This window comes from Pogona vitticeps, chromosome 13 (genome assembly GCF_051106095.1).
Source record: "Pogona vitticeps strain Pit_001003342236 chromosome 13, PviZW2.1, whole genome shotgun sequence".
Classification (NCBI taxonomy): Eukaryota; Metazoa; Chordata; class Lepidosauria; order Squamata; family Agamidae; genus Pogona; species Pogona vitticeps.
In genome coordinates, this window is record NC_135795.1 from 20,818,159 (window position 1) to 20,838,218 (window position 20,060).

The 20,060-nt window shown below is 48.3% G+C and overlaps 1 protein-coding gene across 1 annotated transcript; it reads left to right on the forward strand.

The window, feature by feature from the left end:
* Positions 1-887: 887 nt before the first annotated feature.
* On the forward strand, positions 888-17,294 carry ALKBH5 (alkB homolog 5, RNA demethylase). Its single transcript, XM_020814615.3, has 5 exons — positions 888-1,249; positions 3,311-4,449; positions 10,259-10,339; positions 12,588-12,743; positions 13,194-17,294. The coding sequence occupies exons 2-5, from the start codon at positions 3,722-3,724 to the stop codon at positions 13,375-13,377; spliced, it is 1,149 nt and encodes a 382-aa protein (XP_020670274.1). The 5' UTR covers positions 888-1,249; positions 3,311-3,721; the 3' UTR covers positions 13,378-17,294.
* Positions 17,295-20,060: the final 2,766 nt, after the last annotated feature.

Consider the following 20,060-nt stretch of genomic DNA (forward strand, 5'->3'; position numbering starts at 1 on the left):
GTCCCAGAATCCCCTAGGTGTCTCTGTAGGTGCTTCTGGGAGTTGTAGTCCAAAAAAAGAGGGGATGCCCTCTAAAAATCTGCCTTATGAGGAAATCAATTTCCTCATAAATTGTTAGAGTAATTTCTAGCGTGTGAAGAATTTTTTGGGACCTGATACAGATGGAAAAGTTCAACTGTCAGGGGCTTCTCAGGCACCCAACTGTCAATCTTTCCAAGCGCCCTGTTTGAGGTTGGCGAATCAGCGGGCAGGTTTTTCAATTGGCCCCGCCTTACGGGGAGCGGGAGTGCCAATCCACGCTGAGGCAGAGCAACGAGGGAGGCGGGCCGCTGAAGAGCTAGCCCCGCCCCCTCGGTCGAACCTCAAACATTAGTACGTACTCGCAATGCCTCTCTTAGGGGGGGTAAGCCCCGCCCCAGTCACCTATGCGCATGCGTACAACTTCGTCGTTACGATAAACAGGACGGTCGTGCGGGTGCTTCGCGCATGCGCCCCGAGCGGCGTTGCCCGTCCTTCCAAGCGTTCGGCTGGCAACGCTCACTTCCGGTTTTCCCTTCGCACGCAGCCCTATGGAAATGTCAGTTACATAACGGGCGAGGGAGCCGCTCTAGCTTCCTCCACTCCGTTGCAAACCGGAAGTTTCCTTATATGACTCTTGTTCACCCTCCTTTATTATTATTACGGATTGCTTTTTCTACGGCCGTGGGCGGGCAAGACAAAAAGTATGACTTTGAAAGCCGTGAAAGCAAAAAAACAGTCCAAAAGTCCCTGGCGAGGGGATGGGAGGGTCCAACCAGGCATCCGCATTACCCGGATGTGCGGCCGCTCTAAGCCTTCAATATCTATGATGAAATGAGGTTGGGAGGGGGAAAGGGAGCCTTCCGACGCATGCGCAGAGGGGGGTGGTGGTCCCGTCTCGCTGCGAAGGCGTTCTCCGTCGTCGTAGCAGCTCGGCCTCTCGGAGGGAAGGCGCCGGGGCCCGTCCTGCGCGTGCGCCGCGCGTGCGCAGTGGGGCGAGGCTGGCGCCGTGAGGGGAAGGCGAAGAAGGCGGAGGAGGCGAAGTTATTTATAAGGCCGGCCGGGGCCGCGCGGGTGGTGACGTCGCGCCGAGGGGGGCCCAGCGCCGGGCAGACGGGGCCGCCTTCCCTCTTCCCTTCCCCGGGCCGGGCCGGGCCGGGCCGGGCCTGCGCCGCCATGGAGAGAGCCGGGCCGCCGGCGCTGCCGAGGCTGGAGCCGGACTGCCCCTCGGGTGAGTCGTCAAGGCAACGGGCAGAGGGCCCCCCCTCGCTCACGGAGTCTGTGTGTGTGTGTATTTGTTTTGGGGGTGAGGTGACGGGAGGCTGGCCCTCTCTCCTTCCCCCTCACACTCCTCTGGCGGCTCGTGGGAGCGCCCCGACGCGTGTCGAGGGAAAGGTCCCGCTTCCTTTCCCTCAGGGGGTCGTCGGAACACGACGCGTGTCTCGCTGGGAAGGGGCGAGGGGAGAGAGAGAAAGAGAGCGAGAGGGTTCCGGGGCCGAGCAGCCGCGTCTCTCTCTCCCTCTCGCCCCCCTTTCACTTTCTCCCCCTCACGAGCTTTTCCCGCCCCTCGGAGGCCACCTCAGACACACACACCCCAAAACACACACCTTTTCCTTCAAGGCCGAGAGGTGCGGGGGCTTTGCCCCTCTTGGGTCCTCTTCCCCCCCCCCGCTGCTTTCTTTAAGACCCCCCCACATACATACATACACACACACACACACACGCACGCACGCACACCTTTCTCCAGGAACTCGGGCGTTTTCTTTAGCCTGAGGGAGGAGGAAGGCCGAGAGGTTCGTGGGGGGGGGAGTTTGGCTGCAAGGGCTGCCTTTCCCTGGCAATACCTCACATAAAAGCCAGGCTTTCTGCTCCTTCCTGGGCTGGGCCCTCGAGGGGGCAACAGGTTGGGGGGGGGCTCGAGAGGGGAAGGGCAACCCTGGGCCATCTTCCAGAAGAAGCCCCTGCCCACCCCCCACACCCCCAAAAAAGTACAGTCCTTTCCTGTCTGAGGAAATAGATAGGAAACAATACATTTGGGAGCAAAGAGGCTTCCTCTCTTCTTTTCTTAGGGTAGGAGGGCTTGGGCTGCTTCCCTCCTTGAGCTTTCATATCCTTTTGGGGGGGGGATCTGCGTTGCAAGAGGGGAATCAGTCATGGAGAACCTCTCTCCCCCCCCCCTTTGAAATGGAGAGCTGTAGGGATGGGGGGGGGCAAAGAACCTTCCTCCTGACTCTTCCCTTCTCTCCAGTTTTCTGCTTGGTGCCATAGGAGCCCCTTTTGGGCTTCCTCCTTTGCCTTGAAGCCCTCGGTGAGCCAGCCGTGGGTTTGGGGGGGGCAAGCAAATAGATTTGGGGCAGGAGAACATGTAACCCTTTTGAGCAGTTAAAGAGGGCACTTTGAACCCTGTACGTGTTGAGGGAAGACCAGGGACAAATAAATCACTTCTTCCTTGTGTGGAAAGTCTCCTTAGTTTTACGTAATTATCCTTGAGAGAGTTTGATGGAGAGACGGCATTAGGTTTGGGGATAGACTAGGCCTACCTGGCTTTGTTAGGAGTACTGTATTTTGCCTTGTTGGGGCAAGTGAGGGGGGGGAGAGAGACACTTGCAGAGACAGCATAAGTATGGGGTGGCGCTTTACCTTTACGTTTAGTTCTACGGATGTCTCTTTACTGCTTCCATTTGGCAAAATGAGGGGCAGAGAACGGTGAACAGGAAGCTGAAGAGTGACCTTGTTCTCATCTTTAGAGCAGCTTATGGGAAGGAGAAACAGGAGAGACGATTGAATCCTGGAAAGGAGGATGTTTGTACCCATAGTTTTTCTTCAATAAATAGTGGGGTGGAGAGTGAGTAGCAAAAGGGGTGCCCACTGGGCCTTCCCACGTTTTACCCAATGCTCCTGCTGCCTTTGCTTTCTATTCCCTGGAGATGAGTGGGTGGTCCATGGAGTGATAGCTGTAGGTGTAGTGATAATAGCTCCAGTGCCTGGAGGTGAGTGGGCTTCCCTCTTGATCATTCCTTGCGGTTATGTGGGGCTGTTTATACCTTTCACCTTTGCTGTTCAGTTCTGGGTACCTTTTTCTACTGCTTAGATGGGAGGGGACATCCAGCTGAGCCTGTACTTCCTGCAGGAATACAGCTGTAGGAAGAGGTGCTGATCTGTGCCAAGGTGGAGAAGGGATTGGCAGATGAAGCCGCCCTATTCACATTATGAAGTAGATTCACGTTTTGCTTGCTATTTTTTGTCAACGCTACATTTCCTTCTTCTGTCCCTGCAACTTCTCTCCCCACAGACGAGGCGTATTGAATTTTGCTGTCGCACATCTGGAAAACAAAATTGGTTCTACTCGACATGGAAACTTCAGGCTCAGCTATCCGTCTGTGCTTGGAATAAAGCTGGACGCATAACGTTCTTGGTGTTCTTCTTACGATTCGGATCCCCTTGCCCCTTCCCCAGGGGCAAGAGAGTGTCTCAGAAGGGTGAAGCCTCTCACCCATCTGGAAGGCCACCTGGTTTGGTTTACTGCCAGTCCCCGAAAGCTCAGCTGTAGAGTTTCTTCTGTTTCACATTTTCCTTTGGGAGATTGTTCTGCTAAGACAGACAATGCCGTGAACAGCAGCAGTGGTGGTTTCTGCTCACCAGCCCTACAAACTGTGCACCAGGGAGTTCATTAGACGGGGCAGAAGCGACCAGGCGACTTGCCATGGCTGGGAGCGGATACACAGACCTTCGAGAGAAGCTCAAATCCATGATGCCCTACCGGGACAACTATAAGAGCAGCAACACCCGGGACCCTGCAGAGTCCGCCTACGGAGCTGCTGAACGGAAACGCAAGTACCACGAGGATTCCGACTCGGAGCCCAGCGACTACGAGGAGCACCAGCGGGAGGAGGAGGAGGCAGAGGCCCAGAAAGTTAAAAGCGGCATCCGGCAGTTCCGCCTCTTCAGCCCCGAGGAGTGTGCCAAGATCGAAGCGCGTATTGACGAAGTGGTCTCCAGGGCCGAGAAGGGTCTTTATAAAGAGCACACTGTGGATCGAGCCCCTCTACGGAACAAATACTTCTTTGGGGAGGGCTACACGTATGGGTCTCAGTTGCAGAGACGCGGCCCCGGTCAGGAGCGCCTGTACCCCCGGGGGGAGGTGGACACTATCCCCGAGTGGGTTCATGACCTGGTTATTCGCAAGTTGGTGGAGCACAGGGTGATCCCAGAGGGCTTTGTGAACAGTGCCGTCATCAATGACTATCAGCCGGGGGGCTGCATAGTCTCCCACGTGGACCCCATCCACATCTTTGAAAGGCCGATTGTGTCCGTGTCGTTCTTCAGTGACTCAGCACTTTGTTTTGGCTGCAAGTTCCAGTTCAAGCCAATCAGGGTCTCCGAGCCGGTTTTTTTCCTGCCTGTAAGAAGAGGAAGTGTCACCGTGCTCAGGTAAGGAAACAATACAGGTAAAGAGGCCTTTCACGGCATCTGGTTGTGCCCAGGTCTAATCCTGCTTGCTGTATAAGAAAGTACGTTTTTTAAAAACTAGCATTTCCTCTTGTCATTGTTTTATGTAGCCTGATCTCTTTCATGTTCCTCATTTATCTTTTACAACACTTGTTGTTTCTGCTGCCTAGACTGAAAGAGAGTAACGCTTTTGGGGAGTTTGTAGATTCTTTTGTGAACCCAGGAATGTTGGCAGTTCACACCCCATGATGTAATATCACAGATTATTCATGCCCACTAATGGAACAGTGGTTTACAGACGATCTCATGGGAGTCTTGAATGCTTTAGCAAGGTGTCCGTGGGAGAAAGTGTTTTTAAATGAGAGAAGTCTTAGCCTTTCCTTTTCATACCAAGTTCATTTCCAGTACATTTAGAAGTTACTCTGGGACACAGCCTCGCCTTGTTAAAGGCCGAAGTAAATGCAGGCTGATGAAGTTAACTGTGAATCAGGTCTTCAGATTAGAACGTGACTTACAGGGCGCATACAGATTTCCTGTGGGAAGGCTTCTTTGAGAGCAGGAAGTTTGAAATCCCTCAACGCTGTGGAGGAACTTGACTGGAGCAACAGAGAAGCGATGATAGTAAAGGAAAAGCTCCACGTGGGATCAGTTTCCATACCAGAGATTTCTGGAAGGTAGCTGTCCTAGCTGTTGGGAATAGAAACAGAATCTTGTGACCCCTTGAAGACTTACAGGCTTTAGTATTTGAAATGAGCGGTAGTCCATGAATACATAAGAGAAATAAAAGCTGTTAAGTTTTTCAGGTGTCAAGAGATTCCTTGTTTTGTTACTGTCCATGCAGTTCTCTTTAACAGTCTTCTCAGTTTGGAGAACATGGTGCTATGAACCACTAAAAAATTTAAAATAAAACCTTTATGTTCCTTTCTGTAATGGGGAATTCTTTCCTTCTTGCAAAGAACTCCAGAAAAATAATTTGCATGCATGCTTGTGAGTAGTAAAAAATGATGTGACCGACTCTTTCCAGTGCGAAAGGCCGCACGACCCAAGGGGAAGAAGTGTGTTGATGGCACTCCACCTTCTCCTCCAGTCTAAGCACTTTCAGAAAAGGGTCAAAGATAACTTTGCCCCTTTATCCGGGAGCTTCAGTTAAAATTTGCCTGGCATTAAGCAGTTATGTCTACTTGAAAAAGCAGATTGGCTTGACTGTGCAGTGTAGAGTAAAGCAGTAAAACAACTGCTTTGGGAGAAATTATATTTGTGGTATCAAAATGAATATGCAAGGGGGAGATATGGCTTGATTGTGTTTGAATTGAGTGCTCCCCACAGGCTTTTGCAGGACAGCTTCCATTCTTTGCAGAACTCAATGATTGTCTGCAACACATAACACACTTAATTTTTCTCACACTCTCCTGCTTCTCGATGCTGCTTCTTTTTCTTTAAAACTGGAAACATGAATACTCATAGATAACTGTGACAGTCAGTGTTTCGTGAAGCATTATTTTCTCCAGGTGCTCCGTGTGTAAGGGTGCGGGCTGCTGGGTCAGGATAAGCATGCGATAAAACTGTATTTATAGGCTTGTAAGCCAAAGCCAGCTCTGCCAGGATGAGTCAAACATCCCTTATGGTGAAGTGTTGCCATGGAAAAGAGAGGGCAAGCAACATTTTTTGGTCTGTGGAGCAAACGCCTCTGCCATTCGGAAGAGGCTATGTGAAGGGGTAACGTGATCACCCTGCTCACATTTGTAAGGGGATCTTGGCATGAGCCAGGAAGGGACCCTGCTGTCCCTCACATCAGCACAGCCTGGCCCAGTAGCCTCAGTGCATTAATAATGAAGGAGTTCAACTGGTAAGCACCCTCTCCTCTATTCCGTGCACACTGTAACTAAAGCTCACGCAGAAGCCTGTGTGGCAGGAACTCTGAGGCACAGCCTGAGCTGCTGCACATCGAAAATACAGTACAACCTTTTCTGGTGCATTTTGACAGCAATACAGGCATTACCTGGGGAGTATCTTTGTCGTTTTAATTTTGCCCTTGGCATGGAAAATGGGTGGCTTCCATCATGTCCCATGCATTGGTCACCTCACGGAGGGCACGCCCTCCATTCTATGCCCGAAGGCAATTTGTGCGTAATAATAAATGGCAGGCAGTTAACTTGTGCTCATTGTTGGTGTGGTGATATCCTAAAATGTTGAGGAGGGAAACAGGTACTTCGGGTACCAAATTCCACCTGCTCTGCAGAGTTCCCAAACTGGAATAAAGGGGAGGGACAGCATTGCAGACCTCATGAGCAGTTCTCATGAACATTTAGTGGGTTTATTGTTACCAGGTTCCATCAGCTCCCTTGCAAATGATGGCGATCTGGATAGGTTTTTTGAGGAATGTGGGATGTTCAAGGAGCAGTTTACTATTGCTAGTCCCTAGTGAGTTTCCAAAGCTGAGAAGGGATTTGAATCCAGGTCACCTAATCCAACAGTATCCACGCTGGCTCTTGTTTTGGTAGACAGTTGTAAAAAAAACATCCTCCACGCAAAGTAACTTGTCGAACAACTGAGTCTATTCTAAAAGGAGTCTTCTAGAATTGCAACTGACTCACAAGTCACCATGAAGTGGCTCGACATCCATCTTGTTGGCAGGCTGGTTTCCAAGGAAAGAACCCAGGGTCCGTCAAGTAACACTTCCAGTGCCGAACATTTTTCAGCCAAAGTGCTGCAGCTTCTGAGTTCTTTAAATATCCACTTTAAGGACATCTGGCCAAGGAAGGTTAGCCTGTCTAGAACATCAGTGACGGCCAATTCGGTGAGTGTCCGTCTCCCAGTATTTTCCAGGTCTCCTTGGTCCCAGCAGATCCGCCTATAGGCCAGTGTTCCCAGTCACATGGGTGAGCTGGATCTAGAAATTTGGTCAGGCGGAAGAGCGAGCAGTTCTAAATGCAGGTGCTGTTGAGAGGCTGGGACGGGAGAAGCCTAGCCAGATAGGAGAGGCATGTTAGTTATGGCAATTTGACTCTTAATTGTGCTTCGTCATTGGCTTCTCTTGGCAGCAGTACATTCTGCAGGGGTCAGTGGGGTGGTTTGTATTCCACTTGCAGTACTTTGGTATGCAAACACAGGTTTCTGTTCACCTTCCTCTTTCTTGTGCCTTTAACACTGCAGGGTGTTTTGTTTTGTTTTTTTAGTTTTTGCATTCATTCTTAAACACGTGACTGCCATGGTGTTTTTGGTAATATTTCCAATGTGTATGACTTGAGTTATATATTTGGACATTATGCATCTAACTTGGACACGGGAGAAATTTTCCATAAGGGAGACTTCAGTTATTCCAAAGAAGGGTACAGGATACAAAACACTGGTATTCCCTGCTTTCTATGCCCTGCCATGTGTTCGATAAAATCCAAAGTCACATTGGGCGTTTCAAGAGCGGGGGTGGGGAGGCAAGCGGATGGAATGCGCTCCTCTGGAACTGGTCCCTTTTCATGGAAGACTGTTGTGTTCCCAAAGAAAATGTTCAGAATTTACTTTTGTGTCCCAGTGAGGAAGTGAACAAAACTAGGCACAAAAGCTACAGATAGTTTATGTAACATTGGTAAGCTGAGGGACAAAACACTTGAGAGAACAATTCAGCTCTTGCCCACAGCCTCTTTGGGCACTGATGTAATACTTCAGAGCTGTAGCCCTACAAACACAGTTCAGATGTTTGCTTTGGGCCCTTGATTTGCACAGACAAGGTCTGAGATGTTATGTGCAGTTACAAAATGTAGTCAGCCTTTATTGTCGTGGCTGCCCAGGTGACTCCCTCGGAAGTGTGTTTGTGTGAGAGAGATAATAAACATTAATCTGTTCTCACGAATGGAGCATTCCCAGGATGTTCCTGAGATAAGCCAGGAGTTGGTTTTCACTTCGAGAAGCTCAAGTTAAACTGGGTTTAGATTCATGGAGATTCTGTGAGCCCTTAGCTAAATATCTCATCTCTCCCTAAATGACCGCTTGAGTCGTAAAACTTTATCAGAGATAGTTGAGGTTACCCTGCTTCCTGGGCTAAGGCAGTTCTGTTGCTGTTATTTTTGTTGAAATACTCTTGTCTTGTGTATGTTTTGTTTTTTCAATTACATAAACTGTCTTGTGAATATTTTGAAAAGCATGCTACAGAATCCTCAATTAAACAACGGCAAAAGACCTGACGGTTTGCAAAGTGGAAATACGATGCATTCACAAGGGTTTCTGGTTGTAATGTTTCCAGATAGGCTTCCCAGAGACTCAGCTTCCTTTTCTTCTACAAGGATTCAGTAGGCTGGTCCCACACTGTAGGTTGGTGTCCACAGTTGGAAGCATCACGTCACAGTGGCCCATGCTCCCAGCTGATGGGGCATTTTTCAGATAGCACAACCAACGGGTGCTCCCAGAGCTATCTCCAGAAACCGTAGTTGACCTCTGTGAAAGTGTATGCATTATAACTGGATGCCCTTTCTCAGCATCTGCTAGCTGCCTAAGCATTAAAGTACCAGTGAGCCCATATAAAGCCATTTACTCTGACCCCTAACCATGGGCTTTCTTGTGAGTTCAGGGCTTTATGGGGCTCTCTGGCCTCCCTGTTTTCACTCCGTGCCTTTTCACTGGGGGATTTCCTTTCTTTTCCCCAATGGATTCCTCAGGTGACAGATCAAAGAGGACTTTTTCTGCGGAGGGCCCTAAACTGTATGACTCGTGATGATGGCCACAGGTTAGATGGCCCTAAGATATCACCTGAGTGTCTGAATCACTTTGGGACAGCATTTAAAGGTTTATATGGAAAAGAACTTGCTCTGAATATGAACAGTAGAGCTGTGGAGTCAGAATTGGCTGCCCAGAGGGGTCCCAGGTTCAGAATCTAGCAGGTTCTGCATTTTGCATTCCTTCACTCATTTCTTCAGGCCATCTTAGCTGGAGATCAGGAAGGTTTATGTACCTGGGAGGTATACCTCCTGGAATCCCACTCTGGCTGTAGGGTTCTGGGAGTTACAGTCCAAAAGAAACAAATGTTTCCCCTCCTGTGATGCAGATGATCCTGGATACTAAGCATATTAAACAGCAAAACATACAGTGGTGCCTCGCATAGCGATCGCTCTGTTTTATGACGAAATCGCTTTGCGATGGACTTTTTGCCATCGCAAGAGCAATCGCTTTGCGATGGCCCCTATGGGGAAAATTCGCTTTACGATGATCGCGGAGAAGCGATCATTGCAAAGCCCCCGCCGATCAAGCCCCTGTTTTTGGCCAGCTGATTGGTGGTTCCAAAATGGCCGCCTGAAAAACAAAATGGTGACCGCTGTTTTGCCTCGCTTTAGAGGCACGCCTACGGAGGATCTTCACATAAGGTCAGTTTTAAAGCCCATAGGAACGCATTAAACATGTTTTAATGCGTTTCTGTGGGCTTTTAAAAATCGCTTAGCGACAAAATCCCTTAGCGACGTTTTTCCTGGAACAGATTAACGTCGCTAAGCGAGGCACCACTGTACTATATATGTTGTGCTGTTTAAACCTGATATATATATATACAGAGTATCTCGTTTCCTTGGAAAGCCATTCCTTCTTGACAGTGTTAGGATAAAGATATTGATTGTATCTCCTTACTGCCTCCCCTCAGAGCAATCTTAACCCTCCTGCACCCTTGCCTGAACCAGCATCTTGACTCTTGTAGGTCAGGGTTAAACAAGTTGGTTCCTTTCTCATGTATTTAGACCATTTAATTCTTGACCTTTCACTTTGCCTAAAATCCTGTTTGTTTTTTCTTTCTCATTCCCCAACCAACCAACAGTGGCTATGCAGCCGACGAAATTACACATTGCATTCGACCACAGGATATCAAGGAACGGAGAGCAGTCATCATTCTGAGGAAGTAAGTGGCAAAGTCCATTTGGAGAGAGCCCAGTCTGTCTGCTATCTGTTCCCCTCATAGCTCCAACCGCTTTTCGCGTTCATATTGCTGCCAAGACTTGGGCAGCCGAAACTGTTACCAGCTATTGAGGTGATCAAGCACACTTTGCAAGTTGTTGACATGTGTTTGTGAGACACAGCTGTCTTCTTTGTGTGTTGTTGAAAGACCTTCATTCTCAAGCGTGTCAGGTGGATCTTCTCTTAGAGGTTCCACTTGCTGGGGCCAAGCTTGTTTCTCCTGGTTTCCCCCATTTCTCAGTTGGCAAAACATGCAGGAATGTGAGAACCTGCCTTATACAGAGTCAGATCATTGATGCATATAGTCCAGTATTGCCTACTTAGGCGGCTGCTTCCCAGGGTTTCCCAGATGGATTCTTTCCCAGCTGGACCTGGACATGTCACAGATCCTGACACATTTTGTGTGCAGGTGAAGTGCTCTATAGAGTGCCATTGAGTTACTGACCCTAGGTGGGTGGAGGGAGAGTCTCCAGTAATTTCTGTCGAAAAAAAGCTTCCAGAAGGGAGTTTGCAGGGAAAAAACAACACAAAACTTGGAAATGTGAGACAGATCTATGTTCTGAGGAAGCCAGCTAAAAAGTTTGAGCAATTCTGGGCAAGATTCCTCTGCATGTTTTGTACATGCCACTCTGAGAAGGGAGTATTCACCCAAGAGCAGAATTTATAACTGTTGAATGTTTGGGCTTTTTGGTTTCAAGAGGAATTTTCCCAAGCATCCTGGTTACCCCTTCAGGGCAGCAACAGTGGAGCAATATTTATGGGCCTTTCCTGCATGCTCTCTAAGGGAGCAAGGGTAGCCGCCGGAAAAGCGGGCCCTCTTGCAGGCCGAGTGAGTGACAATGACCAAGGAGAAGCGGTTGTGTTTTGCTTTTCGCCCTCGCCCAGCTCCTGACACGTCATCAGGCATCAGTGGCATGAAAAAGATTTGGTCAGTTGTTTTTAAACCATTCTCTGCATCAGAACAACTTGGAAAAGTTAATATAATCACAAACAAGTTTGTTAGTTCGCTGTGTTTTGAAACAATAAAAGACTGTAAACAAGTAGTTCCATTTGCACTTGGGAATGTTTGATCAGGCTCCTGTAACTGTAAACAGATCAACAAATCGTCCTTCCTGTGTGGCCTTTGTTACAAAATGGCAAGGTCAGAGAGAGAGAGAGAACGTAGAAACCATTTTAAAAAGACATTTATGCTCCATGGAGCACAGGCCAGTTCTTAAGCATTGTCAGTGTCGTGGCTTTATTTGGTTGGTGTCTCAGTCTGTTTTCAAATCTAGACTCTCTCTCTTCCTCCTTTTTTCTCTTATTTGGTTTAGAATGCAGAATTCTACTTAAAACAAAAGCCTTTGCTTAAACCAGGCAGAGGAGCATGCTTATGCTCTGCAGGTCCTAGTACACCAGCCAGTATACTCACTGTCATCCTAGCAGGGTAGGTGTTAATTTGGGAGTTATTGCTCGGAAGAGTAAGTTTTTCCACGCTCTAGTTCTATCCATGCTGTCCCAAGACTGCCAGGCAGTTCCAAAGCATGGCGACCTGTGGCCAGTTTTTTTTTTTTTTGTCCGGGGAGCCAAATTTTTATTGTGTAGATTTCTACACCTTCATAGGATGGTGCTTCTAGTCATTGGTTTAGAAGCAGAGTTATATGGGTAGAACAACTGTCTGCTGCCAGTCTGTTTCGGCACTCTCTGGATAGGTTCTAGAGAGGTGGAGTCCCTCAACGTCGATTCAGTCTCAGGGTAGCTGTGTCTCTTGTTTGCCCCCCTCCCATGTTGCGGGTTGGTTTTTGTTTGCTTGCTTGCTTTCTCGAAGGCAAGTCTTGGTTAGTTTTGCATCTTTTCATTCTCTTTCAATTTGTCCCTGTCGTTATGAAGCAGCTTCTCTAGATCAAGAAGCAAGCAGTTTCTATGTAGCATGCCCCACACTTCAGAGTAAAACAAAGACCGATGAACAGGTTGTATTTCATGCTCTTTGTTGTTACCTAGTCACGAGAAATGAGAAATCTAGGTTTGAGGAAGGAGCCATCTTTATTGAGAGATCTGATTCTTTCTTGTAAGATCAGAAGTTTGCAACCATGGCCTTGTCTGGCCAGCCATGAAACAGGCTGTGTAGCTGTTGTACAAGAAAGGTTCCTCCTGTCTGATCAATGTGGCACAATCATGGGCACAACAGATGTCTTCCTTTCTCGCCCCTATAGAACCAGACTCGACGCACCCCGGCTGGAGACCAGATCCTTGAGCAGCTCAGTGCTGGTGTCCGGGTACGGCTCTGACCGCCTGTCAGGAAGCAACAGGGATCCCCTCCTGAAGCCAAAGCGCTCTCATCGTAAAGCAGACCCAGATGCTGCTCACCGGTAAGACCACCTGGTGAGGTTGAGTCTCTAGTCATTGGCTGGTTTGTTGAGTGAAGAGGGAGCCCTCGGTTGCACGGCACCCCACATCGTGGAGGGAGCTTGGCTCTCCTCTGTCTTTGGCTGCTTTTTGGGGATGTGAACAATGGCTGCAGTTCAACGAAGCTTGCTTTTTTAGCCTCAGGGTTTGAATCTTGACTCAGAGATCCGGATTGCAGCATGAATGAATTATACAGCAGCAGTAATTGCTGGGAAACGGTGACAAGGAAGAGAGTGTCTGTTAGCTCTGTTTCGCCTGAAGGGGTGGTGGAGGGGAGGGTGGAGTGTACATTTCGGGGGCTTCCACAGAAAGGCCCTTCCGGTTTGGAACGCAGTGGAATGCAGTGCGTCAAACATTCTCTCTCCTTCCGATCCCCTCCGTTGATCTGGCGGTGTCTTTTTCTCTCCGCTTAGACCTCGCATTTTAGAAATGGATAAGGAGGAGAACCGGCGCTCGGTGCTCTTGCCGAAGCACAGGAGGCGGAGCCATTTCAGCTCCGAGAACTATTGGCGGAAGTCTTACGAGTACACGGAGGACTTTGACGAGGAAGAGGAGGATGGGAGCCCCGCCCGGAAAGTCAAAATGAGGCGACACTGAGGGAGATCCGGCTCCATTGTCCCCCACCCGCCCAGGATCAGAGCAATGAAGACTGGCCTTCAGGCTGTGAAGTCGTATCTTTGGTTTTCCTTCCACATCCCAAACTCTGTGCCTCCCTTCGCTATTTCTCATCTAGCTTCAGCTTGGTATTCTTCCTTCCCCCCCACTTCTAGGTTGAGGAATAGCTGGAGCGAATCGAGCTGTCTTTTCTTGCTCGTGCTAGGCCGAGGCATCCTACTCAACAAGGATGTGTTTGATTCCCCCCCGCCCTCTTTTTCCTGGACCGCGCATGCCTCACAATGGAGGCAGACTTCTTTTTGGGGTGGGTTGGGGAAGAGGAAAAAAAGCAATGCCATTTTCTGAGGTGTTTGGGCTGGAGTGGGGTTTTTAAAGATGCCAAAAAGTGACCTGGTTTGATTTCTTTCTTCTTGCTGAAGGGCTGTGAATGTCCTTCGCATTCGGATGCCGTTGCTTCTTATTCTAGCTATCCGGCATTGGATTCCGCGCCCGCGCCCCCGTTCACCCCTTTTTCACACCTGGCGAAAGGCCTCCCCATAGGTAGCGCCATCCCGCTCTGCACTACACCAAAGGGCTCCTAATTTTGCGAAGCCGTGTGGATTTTATTTGGTCCCTCTTTTGCTGTCGTTCAAAAGCCACCGCCTCCCTCCAAGAACTGGTGGGGGGAAAATGCATAAAAGCTTTGCGAACACCTCATCAGGGCACCGAATGACAAAGCGTTTAGGACGTGTTTGCACTTTAGTGTCAGGGTTCCTTCCTTCCACCCCACCCCACCCCTTTCATTGTGTGTGTGTGTGTGTGTGTGTGTGTGTGTGTGTGTTCTGTTAAATGCCATATAACCCCTTCCACTCCTCTCCTCTCCTCCCTTTATTTGCTTGGGCTAGCAAGCATCTGTTTTTCTCTCGCGCTGCTAACAGAGGGGATACCATCTGTATTCCCTTCCCATGAAGGATGCTGCAGGGGCTCCACATTGGGGCTGCTGCCTGAGGGTTGGTTGAGGGGTGGGGGGCACTGTCGGAGGAGCGATGCCCTGGTTAGGAAAACCCTAGAGTCTGCCGGATCTTTCACACTAACAGCATTGGCAAGAGTGCACTGGGCGGGTTTCCGGCGCCAGAGAGCGGAAACTGCACCAGCACAGACCAAGTGCAGGCCTCTTTCTCAGAAGGCTCGCTCGGTGCATTAGGCACCCCGACCTTGTGTCAGAGATTGATTGAACACACCCTTCCCCACTGCCCCAGTTTTAGAGAATAATGTTTATAGCGGTACCGATCGGCCTCCTATCTCTGCAGACACCCATTGTGTGCAGCCGCTCTCCACTCATAAAGACCCAGGACAAGGGTAAGACTCGCCCTTGAAATGCTGCCAGGCTTGGCCCAGAACTGGGGAGAGGAAGGAACCGTTGCTTTGCCTTCGGTCCTCTGAAGGCGGATTGGGGCCTCGTTGAGTGAGCTTTGAGCTTGCTGAGTGGCTGTGCAGGAGCTGCCTTCTGTGAAAAAACAGGGATGCTTAAGCTGCTCCAGACTGGAGTAGGTTTCAAGCAGAGCAGTTTGGCAGATAGGATGTATGGAGGGGGGTCAGTCTGGCCAGCTGTACCCTGATCACCCCCAATTTTATAGCAAATGCCTCTCGTTTACGGCCTGCTGGTCTTCTTGCTTGGATTTGCTAGCCTGCCCGGGCTTAACTATTACCTTTTCCCTGCTGGAACAAGGTTCAGAAAGCAAGGCCTTGTGCCTAGCAGAGCCACCTCCCCCCCCCCTGGGGCCCACAATTTTTTTGACCCTGTCATGTCTTCTCAGGGGCTGCAACCTGTTCATTTTGTTTTGCCTCCCTCTTTCCTAGCCCAAAGGAGTAGCCAAAGTACAGAAATAAGATCAGAACATGAGTTTGAACGGCTTTTTTAAAAAAATATCCCTATCAGCATCTTTTCCCCTTAGTGCCCTGTGACAGAACTGTCGGTACCGGAGAAAGCCTACTCTTTAAGTATCTCGAACTTCCATTCCCCTCTTTTCAAATCTGAATGCTCCCCTCCACGGACATGCAGTTCTCACGTGCCTTTTTGCAATGGTCTTGCTATACCTCACAATAAACAGTGAATTCTAATGTGCTTTTTGACATATTAGAGTCCCCACCCCTAAATAGGCTTGTCTAACTCTGCAGGCTAGCTCAGAGAGGGAAGAACAGAGGGAGGTGAGTTACGATAAAGTTGCAAATATGAGGCAGCAGATGGAGAGATGTTTACACAGATCTTTGTCACCTCTTTCTGTCTTCCCATCAAGGCAGCGCTTTTGATTTCAGAAAGCAGTGCTTTCACAACAAAGAGAGGTGTGGGTTTTCTGTGAGCGCTGCTTTGATTGCACAAGCTGTTCCCACATAATCAGGCTGAGAAGGAAGGCAAATCGGGGGGAATGCTCTGAGGAAAGATTTCCACGTTTTCCCTTCCTTCCTTCCTTCCTTCCTGTTCTGTGCAGGTGAGGAGGACTGAACATCGTACAGATTGCCGAGATGTTCCCGAATAGTCTGGTCTGAAATTGTTAAGCCTAAACCCTTTCGAATGAATTTACCTGGCTGCACAGGAAGGGTTGTGTTCCTCAGGTTTTTGTTCCTGCAAAAGGTACAGGGCAGTCCGTGTGTAAAAAAAGCTAACCAAAAAGGGTATTGCCAGTTAAGCATTCCTAAGGAACACCTAGAACAAGAATAAAAACATCTGGATTGCCCAACACTACTTGGGACGCATCCTGCCAGTTTTATGGGTCTCCCCCACCCCCAGCTTTATGCCCAATCTTAGCCAGGACAAAAATCAGCTAGCAGGGGTGAAGGTGTTTCAGTCCAGATTCCTTTGGTAAGGAAGCGGAGGTTGCTCAGCTTGTGGACAGAATCCGCAGCCGTGGAGGCAGGAGTGTTCTGTCAGGGGCAGTCACTTTTTAAATCTTTGCATTCCGCTCAGACGTTCACTGCCCGCTGAAAAGAGCAAACGGCTTTCTGAGCCTCTGGTAATCTTGGCAGGAACAAGGACACCCTCAGAGATCCCATTTCCTTGCCCAGCTATGGCAGCTGCTTAAAATTTTGGATCCGTCTGCCCATAAGATCTGCAGAGGTAAGAGCATTAGCCAGCGGTGTCCCCAAAAGCTTGATTCTCTTGCAATGTTATGCAAAAAAAAAAAAAAAAAAAAGCAGGGAAGGAGATAAGGGTGTGTGTGCTTAAACCATTCACTTCAGGTTTGTAAAAATAGGGATCCAGCGATAGGCTGACTCAGTTCTTTGTTTTAATGCTGTTAGTGTGAGATTTCTTAGCAGCCATCACTGCAGGAGGCTTGATTCCTTAGCCCGTCACCAGATTTGGACTCTTTCAAAACTTCGGATCTGTGCGGCTTGGGTCCCTTTCCAGCAACCGGCTGAATTTGTGTTGGGTTTTTTTAAGAGCACTAAATACTGTTGAACTTGAGTCAGAAGGCAAAAACTTCTGCCTGCTCCAAATTCCACCTGGGTTTCTCTCCCTTGCACCCGCCTTCCTCCCAAGCACACACTTTAAAGTAAAAAAAAGTTCCGGCTGACTTTTTTTGTGTTTTTTTTAAAAAGAAAATGAAATCTAATTTTTTGTTACAAATAAAATAAGTGGCAATATTTTTTTCTGTAATTTTTCATAGGAAAAAACGTGATTTGTAAACAAATTGTACAGTTCTGAAGTTTGAGATACACAACCGTACTGCGTGGCACGCTGTTCAGGTGGGCGGGCGGGGTGGGGAGAGATTATTTTCCATACAGTACAGTGTATTTGAGGGAGAAATCTTTTAATTCTGGTTGATTTAGGAAGAACTATAGTTCCCTGTCAGGGTTTGAAATTTCATTTTTTTTTCTTGTATAGAATGCTGCATTTAACTAAATAAAAGCCGAAAGCATCACTTGATTGAGTTGGGTGTTTGGATGTATGTGTTTTTAACCATAATTGCGTTGATGTTAATTTGATCTATAGTGTATCTTTCTCCTAAGAGGTCTGGACGTTGAGTGATCTACGTAAAGAGTTATATGGCAAATATTGAAAGTTACAAATAACCTGGAATATTATGTCATAGATGTTTGCCAGAACGGTACAATCGGAGCCGCCCTGTGCTTATATTTTTGTGATAGCTTGTTGGCCGGTAAAGAAAGCAGTCCCACATCATCTGACTGGAGTGAGGACTGCTAAGTCTTGTCAGGATGTTTTCTGCGATTGCAAACAACAAGAAGATTCTGGTCCCTTCCTCAGGAAGGTACAGAAGGTAGGGCTCACCCAGCTGAGTGAAGCAAAGCAGCTCTCTGTGGGTGTGCATTACCTTCATAACCCACAAGATGGGGCTGGATGCCTTATTTTGGTGATGGTGCTACTGAGGGGAAGTTGGTTGGAAAGAGAATACAGTGGCATCTATGAGACTGGAGGATTCTTCCAAACGGGACCTGTATACCTTATACGACTTAAAGAGTTTCACTTTTCCGTTGCTTGCTTGCTTGCAGAAGTTTGTGGGATTTATCGGGTGTCTCCTGACAATGGGTGGTTTAGCGCTAAACTGTTTTTCCGCCTTAGCACTATATTTGTGCTTCCCAGCGCCCAGCAAACGCCCACTGTGGTTCAATATACTTTCTGCGTGCTATCTCAGGCTGTGTCGATCGTTGTTCCCTTATACTAATTGTGCATTAACCACCCTCGTGGGGTGCATCCTAGCGCTAACTTGTTGCCCTGAGGCATAAAGAGACATTTGAAAAAAATAGATCTGAATTTTGGAGGCTGGAAAAAGTTGTGGATCTTTGGGATGGGACCCGGAATGCTGCGTAGCAATGTAAGAGAAGCAGTTGGACATCCAGAGAAAATTCCAGTGCAGTCAGAGCAGGGCCTTAAACAAATGGCATTATAAACAGCCCTGAGAGTGATTTCTGTGATGGGACCAGCCCCATGCAGGTGGAGAATGTAATATCCTTTGAATGGCATGGCAATCATTTTCAAGCTACTAGTCCTTAAGGCTGAGGAGACGGGCTTTGATGTATGGGAAACAAGTAGTGAAAAATCTCAAAATCCCAATAAAAAAAGGCTGGAGTCAGGTGTGCAGATCAGGAGGGTCGTCTTCTGTAAATTACACAGCTTCTCCAAACACACTAGTAAGAGGACTTCGATATTTTTTTAAAAAAAAGCTTAGGTAAGAATTTATTATATATGTATTAAAAACATCCTGGCATTTAGGTTAAAGCTTCCCCAGGGAACTTGCAGGCCAGTGTCTGCTCTCTTGGACATCGTTAATAATCGTTTAAAAATCAAGTTCACGTTTTAACCTTCTGTCCATCTGGTGCCCGAGGGAGAGCTGAGGGTGCTGAGGAGGGAAATCAAGGAGTGATGGACATGACCCCCTTAGGGGGGAAAATGTCTAGGAGGCAAAGGTCAGGAGATCAAGGGTCTTTAATTAGCTGCCATTTCTTACCCTGAGAAACAGCCTTTGCTGAGCGATGGGACGGATGGATGTCTAAATGCACCCATAAGCGGGGTTTTCAGTGTGAATGTTCTCCTCGGCTAGGGCAGAGCAGAAGTTGCCCATTTTAAATGAACAAAAAGCAGAGCGAGGGGGTATATGTCTGCTGCTCCCTGAAACCAGCAAAAAATGCCTAGGGAGCCCTCCTGGCTGGGGGATTCTGGGGGTTGTAGTCAAACTAAAATGCCATTTTTAAAAAAGTGGTTAGGCAGGTCTGCTGGGGCAGTGATCAAGCCCGGGTGGGTTATTCAAGCGGAAGTGGGAATAATTGTCCTTGGAGACAGCCCTCAAAAATAACACAAGCCCAGTTCCAAAGTGTAAAGGCAATGTTTCCAATGCGAGCAGGATGTAAACTTCTCTTTATCAAAAGGCCTCCCCTATCAAGATGCTAAATGGATCTGCAGGACCAAGTCCCTGATTGCCTTAACAACCCTAGATTCTTAACAAGGAGTTGTTCATTGACTGCTATAAAAAGGGGTCCATCTAAAGTCCCCCCAACTGCCCCCTCCCAAAAAACCCATTAAGATTCTGGATTGTACCCAACTTCTCACGTTTCGTGTATCATCCTTGCTAGGTAGCCAAAGTCTATCCGAATGAGAACACAGAAGGGGGAAACGCTGGGCCAGAAAGATGCCAAGAAGTCCCAGGCAAGAAGACAAAAGTATGTTACGTTTTCATCCCGTTGAGTTGTGGTGATGGCAAAGAACGAGCTGGAGAAGTGGAGGGCTCTCTGGCTGTGGAGCCAAAGGTTGGGAGTTCGATCCTCCGCCGCGCCTCCTTGAGAGGGGTTGGACTGGATGACCCTACCCGCTCTAAAATTGTTATTACTTGTCACGAAATATCTTCGGGAAAGTGGAGTTGGCGTGGCTGTCGTCCCTGTGGCCTGCTCACCAGCCCCCAATTAACAGACGAAAAGGGGGTTTGGCCAAACGACGGGGCCGTGTGAAGGTCCCCAATTCCACCCTGAAGGGTGAGCACCAGCGTTTACTATCTTACTGTCTTTATTATTTTTAATAATACCTTTATTATTATTTTTTAATAATACCTTTATTATTATTTTTAATAATACCTTTCTCCTTTAGGAGGACCCGAGGCAGCTTGCATCATTAAAGGGCAACATTAAAAGCTCAAAACTGTAAGTCTACAAATACTGAAAAGGATCACACGAATGCC

What these genes read in the sequence shown, in the direction of transcription:
- ALKBH5 (XM_020814615.3), top strand. Translation starts at nt 3,722, where the DNA reads ATGGCTGGGAGCGGATACACAGACCTTCGAGAGAAGCTCAAATCCATG. An exon ending in GCAGTCATCATTCTGAGGAA is followed by an intron (nt 10,340 to 12,587) that starts GTAAGTGGCAAA and finishes TCGCCCCTATAG; the next exon opens with AACCAGACTCGACGCACCCC. An exon ending in GACCCAGATGCTGCTCACCG is followed by an intron (nt 12,744 to 13,193) that starts GTAAGACCACCT and finishes CTCTCCGCTTAG; the next exon opens with ACCTCGCATTTTAGAAATGG.